Source organism: Sceloporus occidentalis, unplaced genomic scaffold (genome assembly GCF_023333645.1).
Source record: "Sceloporus occidentalis isolate IW3139 unplaced genomic scaffold, rSceOcc1.0.p SCAF_13, whole genome shotgun sequence".
NCBI lineage: Eukaryota > Metazoa > Chordata > Lepidosauria > Squamata > Phrynosomatidae > Sceloporus > Sceloporus occidentalis.
In genome coordinates, this window is record NW_028316993.1 from 14007484 (window position 1) to 14026074 (window position 18591).

At 42.7% G+C, this 18591-nt stretch overlaps 2 protein-coding genes across 10 annotated transcripts; one reads left to right on the forward strand and one right to left on the reverse strand.

The window, feature by feature from the left end:
• The first annotated feature begins 777 nt into the window (after positions 1-777).
• SRSF10 (serine and arginine rich splicing factor 10) lies at positions 778-10789 on the forward strand. 8 transcript variants are annotated; one of them, XM_089478287.1, is made up of 6 exons: positions 778-969; positions 5883-5987; positions 7553-7656; positions 8301-8463; positions 8737-8787; positions 10661-10789. In XM_089478287.1, exons 1-6 carry the CDS (start codon positions 899-901, stop codon positions 10668-10670), a joined length of 504 nt encoding a protein of 167 aa, XP_089334413.1. In that variant the 5' UTR covers positions 778-898; the 3' UTR covers positions 10671-10789. The 8 variants fall into 8 exon arrangements, with proteins under 8 accessions (XP_089334413.1, XP_089334412.1, XP_089334411.1 ...); XM_089478286.1 differs by having other exon boundaries at positions 779-969; positions 8734-8787; XM_089478285.1 differs by lacking the exon at positions 10661-10789 and adding an exon at positions 10549-10657 and having other exon boundaries at positions 779-969; positions 8734-8787.
• Positions 10790-11826: 1037 nt separating this feature from the next.
• On the reverse strand, positions 11827-17367 carry PNRC2 (proline rich nuclear receptor coactivator 2). Of its 2 annotated transcripts, none has more exons than XM_089478474.1 (3): positions 17239-17367; positions 15091-15299; positions 11827-14303 (listed from the first exon to the last, which is right to left on the reverse strand). In XM_089478474.1, the coding sequence occupies exon 3, from the start codon at positions 14283-14285 to the stop codon at positions 13869-13871; it is 417 nt and encodes a 138-aa protein (XP_089334600.1). In that variant the 5' UTR covers positions 14286-14303; positions 15091-15299; positions 17239-17367; the 3' UTR covers positions 11827-13868. The 2 variants fall into 2 exon arrangements, with proteins under 2 accessions (XP_089334600.1, XP_089334601.1); XM_089478475.1 differs by lacking the exon at positions 17239-17367 and adding an exon at positions 15899-16966.
• Between the last annotated feature and the right edge of the window lie 1224 nt (positions 17368-18591).

An 18591-nucleotide genomic window follows, 5' to 3' on the forward strand; every position in this document is an offset into this window, starting at 1 on the left:
AGCAACCAATTGGGTCAGACTCAGGGAGGCAAAACTTCCACAACAGGCCCGGTCGAATGCGCATGCGCCAACTGCCGCGGTCGAAAGACCTTCCAGACAACAATGGCCAGGTGCGCATGCGCCAACTGCCTCGTTCGTAGCAGGGAAGGAAAAAATCCCTTCAACCGAGAACAATGGCCAGGTGCGCATGCGTCAATGTCCGCGGTCGAAAGACTTTCCACAGAGAACAATGGCCAGGTGCGCATGCGCTAATTGCCGCAGTCGAAAGTCCTTCAACCGAGAACCATGGCCAGGTGCGCATGCGCCAACTGCCTCGTTCGTAGCTGGGAAGGAAAAAAAATCATTCAACCGAGAACAATGGCCAGGTGCGCATGCGCCAACTGCCTCGTTCGTAGCTGGGAAGGAAAAAAAAATCATTCAACCTAGAACAATGGCCAGGTGCGCATGCGCCAATGGCCGCGTTCGAAAGGAGGGAAGAAAAAAAAGCCTTCCATGGAGAACAATAGCCAGGTGCGCATGCGCGCGCCAACTGCTCGCGGCGACTTTAATGCCAAGTGCGCATGCGCCAAGTGCCTCTCACACACCAAAAACGTACACCGGGCGAGTGGAGAGAGAAGAGGAGATTTCTGCGCCTGCGCTGAAAAGTCTCACGCGGGTTGGAGGAAAGCAAAAAAAAAACCAGGAGAGTTCCGCGCCTGCGCAGAAGAGCCTCCGACGGGATGGGAAACATAGTGCGCATGCGTAGTTGATGTACGGCCTCCTCTTTCTATTGTGGCGTCGGCGGCGGGGGTTGGCGGGCTCCTATTCTCGCGAGAGTTGGCAGCAGCCCCAGAAGGCGGTTGCTGAGGAGCTGTTCGGTCGCTGGGGCGTCGCGTCTCCCTGAGAGCAAGGCCTGGCCATGTCTCGCTACCTGCGGCCTCCAAACACCTCGCTCTTCGTCCGCAACGTGGCTGACGACACCAGGTGCGTGTAAGTGAGAGAAGAAGGAGGAAGAGGAAGAGGCGGGAGGCGGCGGAGGAATGGCGGCGGCGCGCGTGCACGAGGGGGAGCGGGAGCGCGCTTTGGAGGGCTCTGCAGGAAGCAGACTCCGCCTGGGATGGAGGCTTAGGAGGGAAGATGGAGGGGACACTGAGACACATGGCGGTATTTGCCCATAGGGAAGCATTGGGAATATTTGCCCATAGGGAAGCATTGGAGGATAGTTGCCCATAGGGAAGCATTGGGAATATTTGCCCATAGGGAAGCATTGGGAATATTTGCCCATAGAGAAGCATTGGGAATATTTGCCCATAGGGAAGCATTGGAGGATAGTTGCCCATAGGGAAGCATTGGGAATATTTGCCCATAGGGAAGCATTGGAGGATAGTTGCCCATAGGGAAGCATTGGGGAATACATGCCCATAGGGAAGCATTGGGAATATTTGCCCATAGAGAAGCATTGGGGAATATTTGCCCATAGAGAAGCATTGGGAATATTTGCCCATAGGGAAGCATTGGAGGATAGTTGCCCATAGGGAAGCATTGGAGGATATTTGCCCATAGGGAAGCATTGGAGGATAGTTGCCCATAGGGAAGCATTGGAGGATAGTTGCCCATAGGGAAGCATTGGAGGATAGTTGCCCATAGGGAAGCATTGGAGGATATTTGCCCAGAGGGAAGCATTGGGGATAGTTGCCCATAGGGAAGCATTGGGGAATACATGCCCATAGGGAAGCATTGGAGGATAGTTGCCCATAGGGAAGCATTGGGAATATTTGCCCATAGGGAAGCATTGGAGGATAGTTGCCCATAGGGAAGCATTGGGGAATACATGCCCATAGGGAAGCATTGGGAATATTTGCCCATAGAGAAGCATTGGGGAATATTTGCCCATAGAGAAGCATTGGGAATATTTGCCCATAGGGAAGCATTGGAGGATAGTTGCCCATAGGGAAGCATTGGAGGATATTTGCCCATAGGGAAGCATTGGAGGATAGTTGCCCATAGGGAAGCATTGGAGGATAGTTGCCCATAGGGAAGCATTGGAGGATAGTTGCCCATAGGGAAGCATTGGAGGATATTTGCCCAGAGGGAAGCATTGGGGATAGTTGCCCATAGGGAAGCATTGGGGAATACATGCCCATAGGGAAGCATTGGAGGATAGTTGCCCATAGGGAAGCATTGGAGGATATTTGCCCATAGGGAAGCATTGGGGAATATTTGCCCATAGGGAAGCATTGGGGAATATTTGCCCATAGGGAAGCATTGGGGAATATTTGCCCATAGGGAAGCATTGGAGGATAGTTGCCCATAGGGAAGCATTGGGGAATATTTGCCCATAGGGAAGCATTGGGGAATATTTGCCCATAGGGAAGCATTGGAGGATAGTTGCCCATAGGGAAGCATTGGAGGATAGTTGCCCATAGGGAAGCATTGGGGATAGTTGCCCATAGGGAAGCATTGGAGAATACATGCCCATAGGGACTCATTGGGGAATGCTTGCTATGGGCAGGTATTGCCCCATGGTTCTCCATGGCATGTATGGCTTCCCTGTGGGCAAGAACCAGATGGAGCATAAAGACCACAGAGTTCCAACCTGGAGAGAATTAGGAAATAGAAATAGTAAGGTCTCTCTTACCTGGGAACCTCAGCCTGGAAATTGGAAGTAGGTGAAGAATGGCAGGGAGGAGCTGCGAAAGAACTGGAAGAGACCCTGAAATGGAAAGCTGTACGATTCAGCATGAAAATTAGAATCGTACAAGCCATTATACTACTGCAAATATATATTTGTGTGTGTGTGTGTATATATATATATATATAACAAATGACAGTACTTGCCCATTGAGAAACCATACTTGCCCAATGACTCCCCATTGTATACCCCAATGATTCTCTATGGGCAAGTATGCTTTCTCTATGGGCAAGTATGTCCCTATGCTTCCCTATGGTCAAGTACTGTCATTCATTTTAGTACATCTTTATATAGATATATATATATTGCATATATAAGACAACAAAACACTCCAGGCAAATATGGAGTAAGTGAATGCAAGTAGTGCTGCCATTCCACCTTTGACTTTAACTTTCCACTCTGGCTGCCTCCTTTGGCATAATTCTGGGGGCTTTGTAGCTCTATGTAGCCAAGATTACTAACATTTAGTCATAATTAAAATTTTACATCTAATTAAAGTAATAATCGTAAGTCACTCTGAGAGCCTTTAGGGGTGAAGGGCGGGCTATAGTAAATACAGTAAAAATAAAATAGATGTCTGATTCTCTTTCCACTAGTTGGTTTGGAAGGATTGATATTCGTAACATAGAAAGGAAATCGGTGTTGTTTTACGTATGAGAGAGATGTTGATGGTTTTTATAATTTAATAACCGCTGAAGAGATGGTTCATAGTCAGTTTTATCTTTCCTAGGCCCCATACAGACTGCCAAAATAAAGCTGCTTCGGGTCACTTTGGAAGTATGCTGTTTAAATGATGCATGCGTCCTAAGAGTCCGGAAGCTGCGCCAAAGCCACAGTCCGGTCCTAAGGACTGGAGCCACGGCTTCTGGACACTTAGAACATATGCGTCATTTCACTAGCATGCCTCCAAAGTTACCCAAAGCAGCTTTATTTTGGCCTGTCTGTATGGGGCCCCTAGTTCCTTTTCTTGTATTTCCTTTTGCTTTTTCCCTTGTGCTCTCCTCCTCCCCGTTTCCTCTTTGTCTGTTAGACACTACTCTTCTGTTTTTATAGCCAGCGAAGGAGAGCCAGAGCAAACGGCAGAGGCTTTTCCCGCCATGCGGCTTCTTTTGTTGTGCTCTTTTCCTTCCCTTTTTTGCAAGGGCCGATTGGGAAATGAGGGGGGTTAATGGATGGTGCGCACGTCACTCACAACCCTTTCCACATGTGTTTCTGGTCACGAATGCCTATTCGAGGGGAAATGAGTTTGTCGGATCTTTTTAAAGCATCGGTCAGCTCTGTGGAGTTAGGTTTTCAGAGCAGAATACGGTTCAAACGTTTTATGTTTTGTTTTAAACATGAACACATGTTCTCTCTGTTTGTTTTCAAAACTATTTTTGGTGCCAAAACACATGGGGAGGATCAAAACCTCCAGCGCACCGGCCTTTTGTTCTTGTGGGAACTTTTCTCCTCTTCATGTGGTAACTTAGGCCCCATACAGACAGGCCAAAATAAAGCTGCTTCGGGTCACTTTGGAGTTATGCTCTTTAAATGATCCATGTGTCCTAAGAGTCTGGAAGCCATGCCAAAGCCACAATCCAATACTAAGGACTGCAGCACAGCTTTGGTGCAACTTTTGGACTCTTAGTATGCATGCATCATTTAAACAGCATACCTCCAAAGTGACCCGAAGCAGCTTTATTTTGGCCTGTCTGTATGGGGCCTTAGGTCCAAAACACTGAGAAGTAACCCAGTTTGAGACCGCTTTACCTGCCCTGGTTCAGCGCTAGGGAATCCTGGGAGCTGTAGTTTTGTGAGACATTTTGGCCTTCTCTGTCAGAGAGCTCTGGTGCCACAATGAACTATGAAGTTTTTAAATCTGTAAATCACTTAATTCAATTTACATCTCTAAATCACTTAATTCAAATCAATTAATTTGCGGGGGCTGTATATAGTGGGGTTTTGTACTTTAAAATGCTGAAATATATTATTACACAGCGAAACTGGGCAGCATTTAATTGTACGTAATACAGTACACTCATCCCTCCATATTTGCAGGTTTGATTATTCACGGATTTGATTAATACGTTCTCTCTAGGAATATCTACGTCCTCGAGCACAACTCTATGGTCAACTTTAACTAAAAGTCACACTGAAAGACCTTGAGATTCCTAGAGAGAATACTCTACTTTGCCTTAGTAGCTCCTCTAGTGCAGTGGTGGCGAACCTATGGCATACGTGCCAGAGGTGGCACTCAGAGCCCTCTGTGGGCACATGTGCCATCATCACAGCACAGAGTTTGTTACTAGAAAGCCAGAGGGACATGGCACTTTGCAATAAACAAGTGGGTTTTGGGTTGCGGTTTGGGCACTCGACCTCGAAAAGGTTCACCATCACTGCTCTAGTGCAATTCTGTGGTCAGTGTCTATCAAACATTGACCACAGAGTTGCACTGGAGGACCTAGAGATTCCTAGAAAGGCGTCCTTTCAGGTAAAAACATGGTGTTTTTGTTTTTTGCAGTTTTTTTCAATCTTCACGGGGTCTTGTACCCCTAGCCCTAGTGAATATGGAAGGACAAGTGTAATTCAATACTAAGCTGTGCATCAATACAGATTCCCTAGAAAAGTGTGTGTGTGAGTGTGTTTCCAATCTTATGGTGATCCCATGAATTTCAGAGCGTTTTCTTAGACAAGAAATCCTCAGAGGTGGTTTTTCCTGTTCCTTCCTCTGGAATATAGCCTGCAGCACCCAGTATTCATTGGCAGTCTCCCATCCCATTACAAACTAGGGCTGAACCTGCTTAGCTTCCAAGATCAGACAGGATCTGGTGCCTTTAGGGCATTCGGTCCGTTTCAGCTTTCTTGACACTTGAAAATGCAGTATAGAACAAACGTAGAAACGGTTCTCTAACGACACCCCTAACTCCAAGCTTAGAGCTAGGAAAAGAAATAGGGAATTGAGCTCTGAAGACATGCTGCAATGTCAGGAGCATGGTACTGGCAACCACATATTGCGAGGGCAGCCAAAATTGTGCTGGGTACTGGAACAGAAAGAAATGTGCTTTGCCTATGACCACCTAGTAAGTTTCTGTTAGGATGGGCTTCCTGAATGAAAACTCAGTCTAGAGCCACTATGCATAACTTTTTGGGACATGACGTTCTTCTACTTTTTCATATAAGTGATAAGACGGCATGGCATGTTCTGTAATAAATCTCAAGTGTTCTGTTTCAGGTCTGAAGACTTGCGTCGTGAATTTGGTCGCTATGGTCCGATAGTTGATGTGTACGTTCCCTTGGATTTCTACACTCGCCGTCCAAGAGGATTTGCTTATGTTCAATATCCTTTCCTCAGATGGCTGATTAGTGAGGGGTGTTCAAGTTTGAAATTCACGTTTGTGTATGAGGTAACAAACCTAAATGAAAACCTGTTTTATTCTGTGTTGTATGTCATGTCATATTGTGGTGTGTGTGCTGTTTCCCCCCTGCAGATTAATATCTAACAAATCTCCATATCTTAAAATTTAAGCCATATCCAGTAAAATGTGCTTTGTTGTTTCAAGCTTCATATTCAGCTTTGTGCTTTTAATATTTGAAATCGCATTTGCTACTGACTCCAGAGTGTCTCTTTGCAGTTTTAATATAACTGGCGTTTATGATAAACTTGTTCTTTTGCTTAGCAAAATGTGGCTGAGACTTTTGTTTTTGATTTCATGGAAAATGGAATAATTTGATCAAAAGCAGATTTGTATAAAATGAGGTGAAAGAATCTTGCTCTGATTATTGTCCCCTAATTTACTGTCCTCTGTTATTGCCTCAGAGTGTAAAGCTGTACAGTAATGGCGACCCCAAAGAGAAAGCATGAAAGAACCTTTAGAGTAGAATTCAAGAATTAAGGCAAGTAGACAAGCCAAAGACCTCTTAAGGATCAGGCTTGAAGAGAAGGGAAAGTTTGGGAAAAGAAAAGATAAAGATAAAGAAAAGCTGGAAGAAGGACAAGCCATTATGGGAGACAAAGCTTCGCTTTATCTGCAAATGGGGGAAAAGGTTGTTTTTCAAAGTATAAAGATAAAGCCATCTGTCATTTTTGACCAAGCATCTCATGACAAGTCCTTCTAACAAGCACTTAAAGAGTTAAAGGTCAAGATGAAGTTGACTGGTGGCCAAGATAAAAGGAGCCATGCCTCATGTATCCTACAGAATAAGAACTGTCCTCTTGCTACTTGTGTAAGTGGTTAACCGATCAATTTTGTTTTCTGGTTTAGTTTAGCTGCAGACCCTGTCATAATTTGCTTAATCTTAGTGCTATATTTGAAATTGTGGTCCTCAGTTAAATGCAGTCACTCCAGATCTGAGGTGAGCATACCCATAACTGAGTGAATCCTTGATGTTATTCAAGGCATATAGGGACATTGAATCTGTATAGGTCACCTAGAGGTGTGCAAGGCATTATCTAGTATACTTTATGACATCTGGTTCCAGAATAATTTGCCAGCATAACATGTTCCATCATTAAAGTATAGTTTTATACTGATTTAACCTTAACCGATAGTAGTAAAATGTAGGCAATTTCCATTTTAGTACTAGTTTCATCAGCAGACTACAGCACTATTAATGTGCTAAACAAAGACTTTAGTTAAGGGAAATAAAATAAAATTGTAGGGTGAAAATCACTTTTGAAACATTCATATCAATGAGAAATCTGGCATGTATTAACAATAATTATTTTAGAGTATCAAATAGGCACTGGTTAATGTCAGCTAATTTTTGTTATGCCATAGAACATGTGGAAAAGGAGGACAAGTTGGTTAACAAGGGGGTGTGATGACCTGCTAGGAAAGCCAATGCTTGCTAACTTTGTAGCTGTAAATACCTCAGATCCCCAAGTACCTTAACATCTAGCACATTTGAAGATGTCCGTGATGCTGAAGACGCCCTTCACAATTTGGACCGGAAATGGATTTGTGGCCGTCAGATTGAAATCCAGTTTGCTCAAGGGGACCGGAAAAGTATGTGCACTCTGTTTCTGTAATTTGATTCTTTAATTGAAGTGTGTAACCTCTCTAGGTGGGGATAGGAAGAGTATTTCCATTTGTGCGTAACCCGAATTTTACATAGTGCCGAAAGGCAACTCCTTTGGATAAGTTACTGTGAAAGCCATACAGGACAACAGTCTCTCAGTTATGTAAAAGTCACACATGTTCCTTTTAGAGTGCGAATGTGTAGTGTTTTGAATATTGTACTAGAACACTGGGAGAACAAGGTTAGAATCTCATCCTGCCACAGATATCAACTGGGCCACCTTAGTCAAGTCATACTTTCTTGCACTGGCAAACCTTTGAATGAATCTTGCCAAGAAAACTAGGACAGTGATGGCGAACCTATGGCACACGTGCCAGAGGTGGCACTCAGAGTCCTGTCTGTGGGCACACATGCTGTAGCCCTAGCACAAAGTTTGCCAGAGTTTCTTACTAGAAAGCCAGAGGGATGTGGCACTTTGCAATAAATAAGTGGGGTCTGGGTTGGAGTTTGGGCACTCGGCCTCTAAAAGGTTCACCATCACTGCTCTAGGATAAGGTTGGCCTGAGTTGCTGTCGACTTGAAGAAGTCACATAACAACAATGTTAAAGGATTGCTTTTTTCCCCCCTACAGCACCAAATCAAATGAAAGCTAAAGAAGGAAGAAATGTGTACAGCTCTTCCCGTTACGATGATTATGACAGATACAGGCGTTCTAGAAGCCGCAGTTATGAAAGGAGGCGGTCAAGAAGCCGTTCTTTTGACTACAGCTATCGCCGATCTTATAGCCCTAGAAAGTAAGTGTTGTACTTGGCTTGACCTATGCTGCCGTGTAATGGAGAAGAGAGATCATATTGACTGTCTGACACCTAGATATCAAGTCACCCTAGTAATAACATGCATGGGCGTTGTCATACCTTGCATGAACCATCAAAAATAATCTTTGTACCATTGAAGAAACATGAAAAAAAAAAACCAATGCAGTTCTCAAGAAGCTTTAGTTGGGGGTGTGTGAAAAATTGTGAAGGTATATGCCACTGTTTACTTTTTCTGATGTACCTTTTTAGCAGTAGACCTGCTGGAAGACGCCGCCGTAGCAGAAGTCGTTCAGATAATGATAGGTAAACACTCTTTTCTATAAAAAATTCAAAATCAGAACAATCTGTGCCTGCAACAGTAAGACATTTAAATGTAAGATACACAACTGTTAGCAGCATGTCCATATTCAAGTGTATTATCTTCCTCTTTCTGATAGGTTCAAACACCGTAACAGGTCTTTTTCAAGGTCAAAGTCCAATTCAAGATCACGCTCTAAGTCACCACCCAAAAAAGAAATGAAGGCTAAATCACGTTCTAGGTCTGCGTCTCGCACTAAATCTAGAGGCACCTCTAAAACGGATTCTAAGACACAATATAAGTCCAGCTCAAGATATGAAAAAGAACCAAGAAAAAAAGAACCAACTAGATCCAAATCTCAGTCGAGATCGCAATCTAGATCTAGATCAAAATCCAGATCCAGGTCATGGGCTAGTCCCAAGTCCAGTGGCCACTAACATTGTACATTGGGGATTTTTTTTTTTTTAGGCATGTATTATTGAGTTACACAGTTGAGTTATGATGTTGCGACATTGCTTTAAAACAATTTTGTCAGTCATCCCTGTAGGAGGCAATTATTGCTATTAAAATACAATATTGATAACCTTACCCAAGAGAGTCCATTTTGTTAAATGTCATGGGCAGCTACAAGGTTCTTGTGGTGTTTCTTATGTATATTTTTGTAAAAGACTTGCATTTTTATGCTTCGGATACCTATGGTACCTTGATTTCGCCCTTGTTTGCAGCATTGTCCTAATGACACCGGCTGTATATGGATAGCCAGTCCCTGTTTAACTGTCTAGTAATGCCCTGCCATGGAACTGGAAATTTTGAGCAACCATGGCTGCTGCGACATACAGATGAATTACTTCAAGGAGGGGAGTGTTTGCCTTGCCTCCTCGTGCCAAGATGGACGGCTAACAAAGTATTGTGGAAGAAGAAATCGAGGTACTCATAGATATTTCTGAAGTAATGTTTAAAAAACAAAAAACCGGAGCAGGCCCTAAGAGATTTTGGTCAGGGTTAAAGGTGCTTCTTTCTAACTAATCTCTTAACTCCCCCCCCCAAGGCAAAAATACTCAGTTAAATAATTAGGTAAATATGTATACATTTGTATGTTCTGTGATGTATCCTAAGTTTTAGCAAGCAGTTGATCGCAAACTGCGTAGGTTTTCTTGCAGTGTTAAATACAAACAAAGCATTTCAGATTAGTGTGTACAGTGTGTAAGAACTAAAACTTTGACGCCAATGCCATCATAGGTTGCTAGCGTGTCCATGAATACCAATCTTGTAGCCATGTCTCCCAAGCGTACTACACATCGGAGCCTATGTCACGGGTTAAATAAATTGTAAGAACATAATCTTCCAGTCGCAGTGTAGCATATCTTAACTGCGTTCACACCGAATGTGAGGAAGAGCTGCGTCGTTTCCTTTTGGCTTTGTAAAACCGTTATCTCAGTTAAATGTGAAAAGTTGCCATGGCATAATCTGAAAAGTGTTCTTGAGAAGAGAGCACTATGTTGTATTAGTTTGTTTTCCTCTCGAAACGTGGAAGCAGGTATCAAAACATTTACAGCCCTCTGCTTCTCTTTTAAGTTTCATTTACTCCATCTGGCCACGCAAGAGTAAAGGTGGCTTTTTCCCCAGTACTGGTTGTGGAATATGTTTAAAAGGGTGATTCTAGAACCTTTGTATATTTGATAGTATTTCTAACTTTTGTTTAATGTTTAAAAAGTTAGTGTTCTGCTATGCAATCACTTCTATATTGTGTTTCTTTTTTTTTGTAGACTTCTCCCTGATGTATAGTTTTAAAAACGAACTGTACAAATTGTAGCATTTCTGTGCGGCTCTGGTCAGAAGAAAGTTGTGGAAATAAACTTTGTATTTCCTTTCTTACAGAGGCTTCTAAAGGGGTATTTTTATATGTTCTCTTTCCAAACAATTGTGTACGACTTTGAAACATCAGCGTTTGGGGTCGAGGAAGAATTGGTTTATTCTTTGATTGCTGTAAATCTAGCAAACATAATAAAAAAATAAGGCATAGAAATTCAGTAATTCTTTATTATAATAGTAAAATTTTTGCATCTGAGGAAGTAGACCAAGGCTATGAAAGCTTGAGTCTCCTATACTGTTTAGATGGACTGCTTTTGTAGACTCCTTTATTGTGTTAAATCAGATCCATATTATGAAAACACCGGTTTCTGGAAGTGTGGAAGGCATATATAAAGCTGCTATTGCTATATGTTGCTCCAAGATCCCATCCGATCTTGGAAGCTAAGCAGGGTCAGCACTGGTTAGTACTTGAATGGGAGATTGCCTATTTCATTGGAAGGAGTGGGCAAAACCAGCTCTTTAGTATTCCTTGCCCAAGAAAGCCCTCCAAAAGTCATCCATTTGCCATTGGTTGACAGGTGACTTGAAGGCACATATTCTTGCATTGATTTCAGTTTTCTACAGCTGTCTTGATACACAAGATTTTAAAAACTGGTCCACTTGCAGGTCTGCATTTGGAGGAAAGGTGTGTGATTTTAGGCTTTATTTCCTTTCAGACCCCTTTATTTGTTCTTTGGCAATCTAGAACATTTCCCCAGTGGCAGATTTCAAATGAGTCAATTCTTCCTGCCACCTTTTTTTGTTAAAAGTTGTCTTAGCATTCACATCCATGCAAAGCAACCCGAAATACTAAGCAGGTGTGATCCTGACTTTGTGTTCAATGATGTTATACCCGCAACCCTGCTTGTTGCAATTCCTTCAGCTTCACTATTAGTCATTTTTAAAACGGTTGCTATTTTCTACTGATTTCTTACTCCAGTATTTCCTCCTCCTGAACCTAATGTCAATTTCCATATACAGTATGTTCTCTATATCAATTAAACAGAAGATGTTTGTCCGACTCAAACAGAAGTGATTTTGCAGGAAGGCCAAATTGGAGCGCAGCTCGTGATTGCCATGGCCCCAATCCAGCGAGGAAAGTGGCAGTCTGTTGAGCCCCTAAGTCTGTTTTAATCCGAACCCTTTTATCAAACACACATAGTTAAATACACCAAAGACACAAACACATTAAGTGGGGAGAAAAGGTATGGGGTTTTTATTTAAAAATTTGTTTCCAATTCACATCCAAGCAGGATGTCAAGCATACAAAATTTAGAACACCAACATTACATTTGGGATATAGCAATGATTTTCAAGTATGAGGAAAAATTGGGGAGATAGGGACAAAATAATTTTGAGCAAAATATCCAATTTATTTGGTCTCTTGGTTTCTAGTTGCAAAAACATTTCAAATGTGTAAGTAAGCAGCTAAAGGTATGTACCCCGAGGCTTTGGTTTTCAATGAAAGTAGTCTCTCCATACTGACTACTGTTGGAAATCATATTTAGTACTGCCATTTGGTAAATCACTATGAAAATAACTTTAGTTTCCTCAGGCCACTGGTGATACTCGGGCACTATGAAGATTTCACCGTGTGCTAGAGATGTTTCTTGTCACCAATGTTCAGAAGATGGCCAAGCTGAAAAACGGTTTCTAAAAACATGTCAAGTGACCTCAAAGAAAAATACAAAGATAAAATGTTACACTTCAAACCTAAATATGAACTCCAACAAGTCACAGAAGAGTCAGCCTGCACCAAAAAAACCCAAGATGGAGTCTTAGCATTTGGGGCACTGGGGTTTCTTAATGCTTTTGAAGTTACTGAACACATCCAAAATAAGAGCAACTGATTTACTAGCTGCAGTTCAAAACACGTTAGTTTTCCTGTACTCCAAAAAACCCACGTTCAAGGGTATTATTAAGTGAAGCTTAAGGAATACAGTTCCGCTCCATAGAATTTTGCTAGCATATTGCACCCTTTTAAAACTTCACAAAATGTTTACCTTTTTTAAAAGATCTTTTTTGTACCAAGTTGACTTTAAAATCCACCTTGCCACCCAAGTCATAAATGGGCGCATACTTTTGCTGGTATTCTTAAGTGCAATGGCACAGACGTGTGCTTTCCGTTTTGTTTTGTTTTTTAAGAACATTGTTGTTTTTTTAAAAACCCATCAGGCCATGCGCTTAAGCATGGCCTTTTTACATTCAGCAATTCTGTACTAAAAATAGTTCATTTTGGCAGGAAAGCCCAGCATAAATTTACATATGCTACAAGTTTTACATGTATTTACATGGCTCTTTCTTCCGTCCAGAGAAGCCGATTTTACATTTATCTAAACAAGTTTATATTACACGTTATTCGATTTCAGACTGGCCTCAACAACTCTACTTCAGCAAACGATGCAGAATGCAAAATGTGTTTCAAACACAGTTCTGTGATATTCTCCGAAGGAAAACACTTAGATGCTTTTGGCAGTCACCTGGCAATACAAAGATTATTCAAATTGGCACACATATATAAGCTGCTTATGTTCAATATAATACACATCTAGACCTTGAACCTAGAGATCAACTGCATGACAATGTTTCTATTCTCACTCAAGAAGTGTTATACAGACTGACATTTCCTAATGTAAGTATTTTACATTTTGGTCACAGGGCTTTGGTTGGAGAGATGCCTGCCCAAACAACCATTCCAAGTGATGGATAAGTAGATCATGGGTTATCTAGCAAAGCAAAAGATACACACACACATTATAATCTAAGTAACATATTTAAACAATTTTAGGAGTCTTACTTTAAAAAAAAAAAAACTTAAAAGCTCTAATAAGAAAGCAAATTACTAATTTGAATGTAACGCCTACACTATTTCACAGTATAGTGGGCAAACCAAACATATTTTGCAACTGTATTGCACTGCAATTGCAAGAAATTTGGTTGGTTGGCATTGATTTCAAGTCTCCTGAAAAAGGCATGCAAAAATGAAGCAGTCTGAAAACAAAGCAAATTGAAATGGTCAAAAGGAGTTCACACTGAAGATCACAGTCCAGCCGATTCTGACTGCCTAGAGAACTGGGGAGGGCTCTTCCCATCGTCCATAATTCAACCATCTAACACACAATCTATTTCTATTAAGATGTGGCTCTGCTTTCATTTTAGAAACTAACACTGGACCCATACTGTGAAATACAAAACAAAGCGTGTCGTCTTTCCAATATACAGTTAATACAGCACCTCAAGCCTGAACTTTAAGCAAGGTCTTAAGCTGAAAAGTCATGATTTCTTTGTCAGCGGGATTAAGTGAAACAGACACCCAGTGGCTTGGCGGCTTAGGAAGAACACTTGGGGACGGCGGCTCGCTGAATTTTGCTCCAGCGTAGTTTTGATTGGTTTGAGGTATAAAGAGTGAGTGGGGTAAAGTTGGATTCCAAGTCTGGCTGGTTGGGAAATGTATTGTGTTCTTCCCCCCGTTTTGCATGGCCTGCCACGCCACAGAAGACGGACTGCACCCGTGTCCCCGCTCTTTCTTGTGGATCTTCTTCATCTGGGAATTCTGATCTTTGCTCTTTTTCCTGGTGTTCAGTTGCTGTTGGCTCTTGGTAGCGTTTCTGGGTTGGTTAGGTGCAATGCTGAACCTTTCTCCACCACCCATCTTCAACTTAACTGTCACCTGCCCAGGGGAGAAAAGAAGCAAGGGGTCAGTGCCAGAGAAAACCAAAGCACTATCCAAAGACACAGTGAGTATTGGAAAGAGGGTCTTCTTTCCCGAAGGAACTTAAATGACAACCAATACGTATTGTCTGCAAACTGAAAACACAATCAGAATGGCTTTACAGTCCTTGTGATGTTAATATTTTGTCAAAAGGAGCCTGATGAGCTATGGCTGTTTTCCAATTACAACCCAAAGCAAAACAATGGACCGATTTGCAAATAAGAAATTTGCTACAGTACGATTATGGCAAAGGATACAACTTATTCAAAAGGACAGTCCTGGAGTTAAAGGGTCATGCCTAAAATATCTGCTGAAATACACCACCACCAAGACCACTTTTTTGTAATACAACATGTCAACCTTACGTTGCTTTGAGCATATTTTTCCAGGTCCAATAAAAACATAGCACTTCCGTGTATAATACATATGTTCCATTCCATTACAAAAACCTTTCAATGTTTAAAGAATGCCACAAACAGCAACCAAACCAGATTTTCAATACAATAGTAAGCAATGGGGATGCCAGCAACTGTGACTCAAGAACCACAAGGAACATCAGAGAATAAGCCATTGGTATCCTCAGTAGGTTTTCCATTTGTGGCTTGAACAAATCGTTGCAGGGTACAGAACGCTACACTGAAGAGACCTCCAGTCCCTCACCACAATGTAATGTAAAGGATTCAGAAAGAGGACGCAGTGCTTTGGGAGCACCTGTCACACTCCAACACTGCTGTGTCCCTCTTACCTTTCAGTCCTCTTTTCAGACTCCACGGCCTCCACCTCCTGCGCTCTTTCCTGCTGCCAGACCTGAAAGAACAGATGCTGATTCCTGCTGGACCCCTTCCTTTGGCTAGAGATGGTGGTTCTCATGGGACGACTTGCTGTTTTCAGCCAGGAAGCCGAGCCCAACATCGGATTCTTGGCGCACGGGCTTCAAGAGCAGAAGTCCCAGCTCTGAAAAGAAGAATCAGAACAAAGGCTAGTCAAGAGGCAGCTTCTACTAAGGAACATATGTTTGGGGGGGGGGGGGGGGAAACTATATCCATCTAAGCATGCATTCCTGTGTTTACAAAGCATACATACCACAAGCTGCACCTAGGTGTAACTGTGTTTTCATTGTCTCTACAAAGGACTCCCAGTTTTCTCACTCGGTAATTGCATCTCATTAAGAACTCTTTGGTTATCGCCTGCTGTGCTTCCTCCTTCCTAGGTTTACAACTAGAACTGTTGCTTTTCAAAAAAGGATTTACCAGACTGATCCTGAAACCCACTGTTTGCTAACATTACTTCTTCAAAAGCAGATATATTACATGGCAAAATGCAATATCCCCCAGCCAAGAAAAACAAGCCTCCTTGGCATTTCCCCAGTGTTTGTCTATATACTGCCAGAGTAGCTGGAGTGAGATGTATGTGAATCCATTCTGTATTTGACTAAAGTAGGGTTATTTGGCTTCTTTTACACACTTCCAAGGCTAGAGGAGGGTACCCACTCCATCCTCACAATCACAAAAGGAATGACATTTTACACCAGGTAGACCATAAACAAGTCACACCGTCTTTGGTTCAGACTGCTCCCAAGGCTTCCTCTCTGACCATGGAGCCTCCTCATGGGTCTTGGGTTCCAAACCAGGCAGGCTTCTTCAATGGCTCCTACAGTGCTCACAACTCAAGGTCTGCTCCCTGGGTTGGTTTTGTTGCCCTCTGACACACCATCACAAAAAGGGGCATTTCCAGCACCGCATGACAAGGAGGAAAGGAAGAAAGCTCTTCCCACACGAAACTAGGAGCCTGTTTCCGCCCTCCATCAAACTCTCACCCACTTCCAACATTTAAACTATAGCAGGCTTTAGGCAAGCATTCTCCTATGTTTCCCTATGGACAGATATTCTCAATGTTTCCCTATGGGCAAATATTTTCCATTGGGTCTCTATGGGCAAATATTCCCAATGATTCTTTATGAGCCAAATATTCCCAATGCTTCCCTATAGGCAATGCTTCTCTATAGGCAAATATTCCTAATGATTCCCTATAGGCAAATATTCCCAATGATTCCCTATAGGCAAATATTCCCAATGCTTCTCTATAGGCAAATATTCCCAATGATTCCCTATAGGCAAATATTCCCAATGATTCCCTATAGGCAAATATTCCCAATGATTCCCTATAGGCAAATATTCCCAATGATTCCCTATAGGCAAATATTCCCAATGATTCCCTATAGGCAAATATTCCCAATGCTTCTCTATAGGCAAATATTCCCAATGCTTCCCTATAGGCAAATATTCCCAATGATTCCCTATAGGCAATGCTTCTCTATAGGCAAATATTCCTAATGATTCCCTATGGGCAAATATTCCCAATGCTTCTCTATAGGCAAATATTCCCAATGCTTCCCTATAGGCAAATATTCCCAATGATTCCCTATAGGCAATGCTTCTCTATAGGCAAATATTCCTAATGATTCCCTATGGGCAAATATTCCCAATGCTTCCCTATAGGCAATGCTTCTCTATAGGCAAATATTCCCAATGCTTCCCTATGGACAAACATTCTCCAATGATTCCCAATGGGGAAGTATTCTCCTATGTTTCCCTATAGGCAAATATTCTCCATTGGGTCTCTATGGGGACGCATTCTCCAATGATTCCCTATGGGCAAAGATTCCCAATGATTCCCTATGGGCAAAGATTCCCAATGATTCCCTATGGGCAATGCTTCTCTATGGGGACGCATTCTCCAATGATTCCCTATGGGCAAACATTGCCAATGCTTCTCTATGGGGAACACAACATGGCGGCGCTCCTCCTTCCAAAACCCAACCGCGCCCCCCCTCAAAGCCCACCTCTGAGCCCCACAAACCCCAGCCATCCTTATCTCTCCCCTTCCGCCCCACCTCTTTCGGGCGCAGCCTAAACCCGCCTCGCTCGCTCGCTCGCTCGCTCCCTCCGCTCTCCTTCCTCCTCCTCCTGCGCCTTCTTCTCTCAGCGACAAAACCAGGCACACAAAATGGCGGCCGCCTTCCTCGACTACAAACACAACCAGCGTATTAAAAAAACAAGGCCAACATAGCTCCGCCCACTTTGGGGCGGGATAGCCAATGAGCGAGGGAGGCCTCCCAGAGACGAGCCAATAGGAAGCGCGTCCGCCTGTTGCTAGGGATGGGAGGGGCTGGGAGGATGTGGGCGGGGTCTTGAGTGGGCGTGGCTATAGCGGCCGTTGTTGTTGTTCTTGGGTTTAAAACCACAGCCAGCGCGGGGCATGTCGGGAAAAAAATGGAAGGCCATTAATAGGGAAGCCTCTGAGGGGAAAATTGCCACCCTGTTTTCTTCTGGTTTTCTTCAGTTTGTTAATAAAAATACACAAAATAAAATGAAAATGTGGAATAAAAGTGTATTCCTTCCAAGATGGTGATAATAATAATAATAATAATAATAATAATAAAATAAGTCTTGAAGAGCCTTAAGCCAGTGGCCTCCTTTTTTGAGGGTTGCTCTGCGACCCTGGAGGCCTGGGTTCGAATCCTGACTCAGCCACTAAAAACCCACACAGAAAGAATAGCAGGGAGAAACTTTGGTGTATATATATATATATATATATATGGGATGCCAGTTCAATCATTCAATCAATCAATCAATCAATCAATCAATCGCCTTTATTGAAGTTAACCAACCATAGGCGAAAAGGGATGCCATTTCACTCCGCCGCGGTATATAAAGGGACTTGAGCATCCATGGTTTTTTGGCTATCTACATGGTTCCCAAATAATTGAGGAACACAATCCAAAAAGCAAACCTTGATTTCCCCATTTGATATAAGGGACGCCGTTTCACTATGCCGTTGTACATAATAATGGGACTAGTTGCCAGTGAGTTGTGAGCCTGTGCTGAGCCTCCAGTTTCTCACACAAATCAGGATGTGACTCAGTCCAGAGCAAATGCTGAAGCCTTAAACTTATGACTAAGGAAATGTTGAAGCAGGCATGAGTCAGGATAAAGGCTGGGGTCAGTGGCTCAGGCCCCACAAATGTCTAGAGATATGAAGGTCTGGGGAGGAAAAAAATCAGGAAAAATGTATTTTTCCCCCTGGATCATTTGTGGGAAGACTTGTTTACGTTATGAATAACATACTTAAAGCTTGCAACATGTACTGTATAATGTGCATTTTGGCTGGTCCAATAAACGTACCACTGTTTTGTGGATTTAGGATGGTGCATTACTTTGCTATGTGACCAACATGGTTCCTCTTG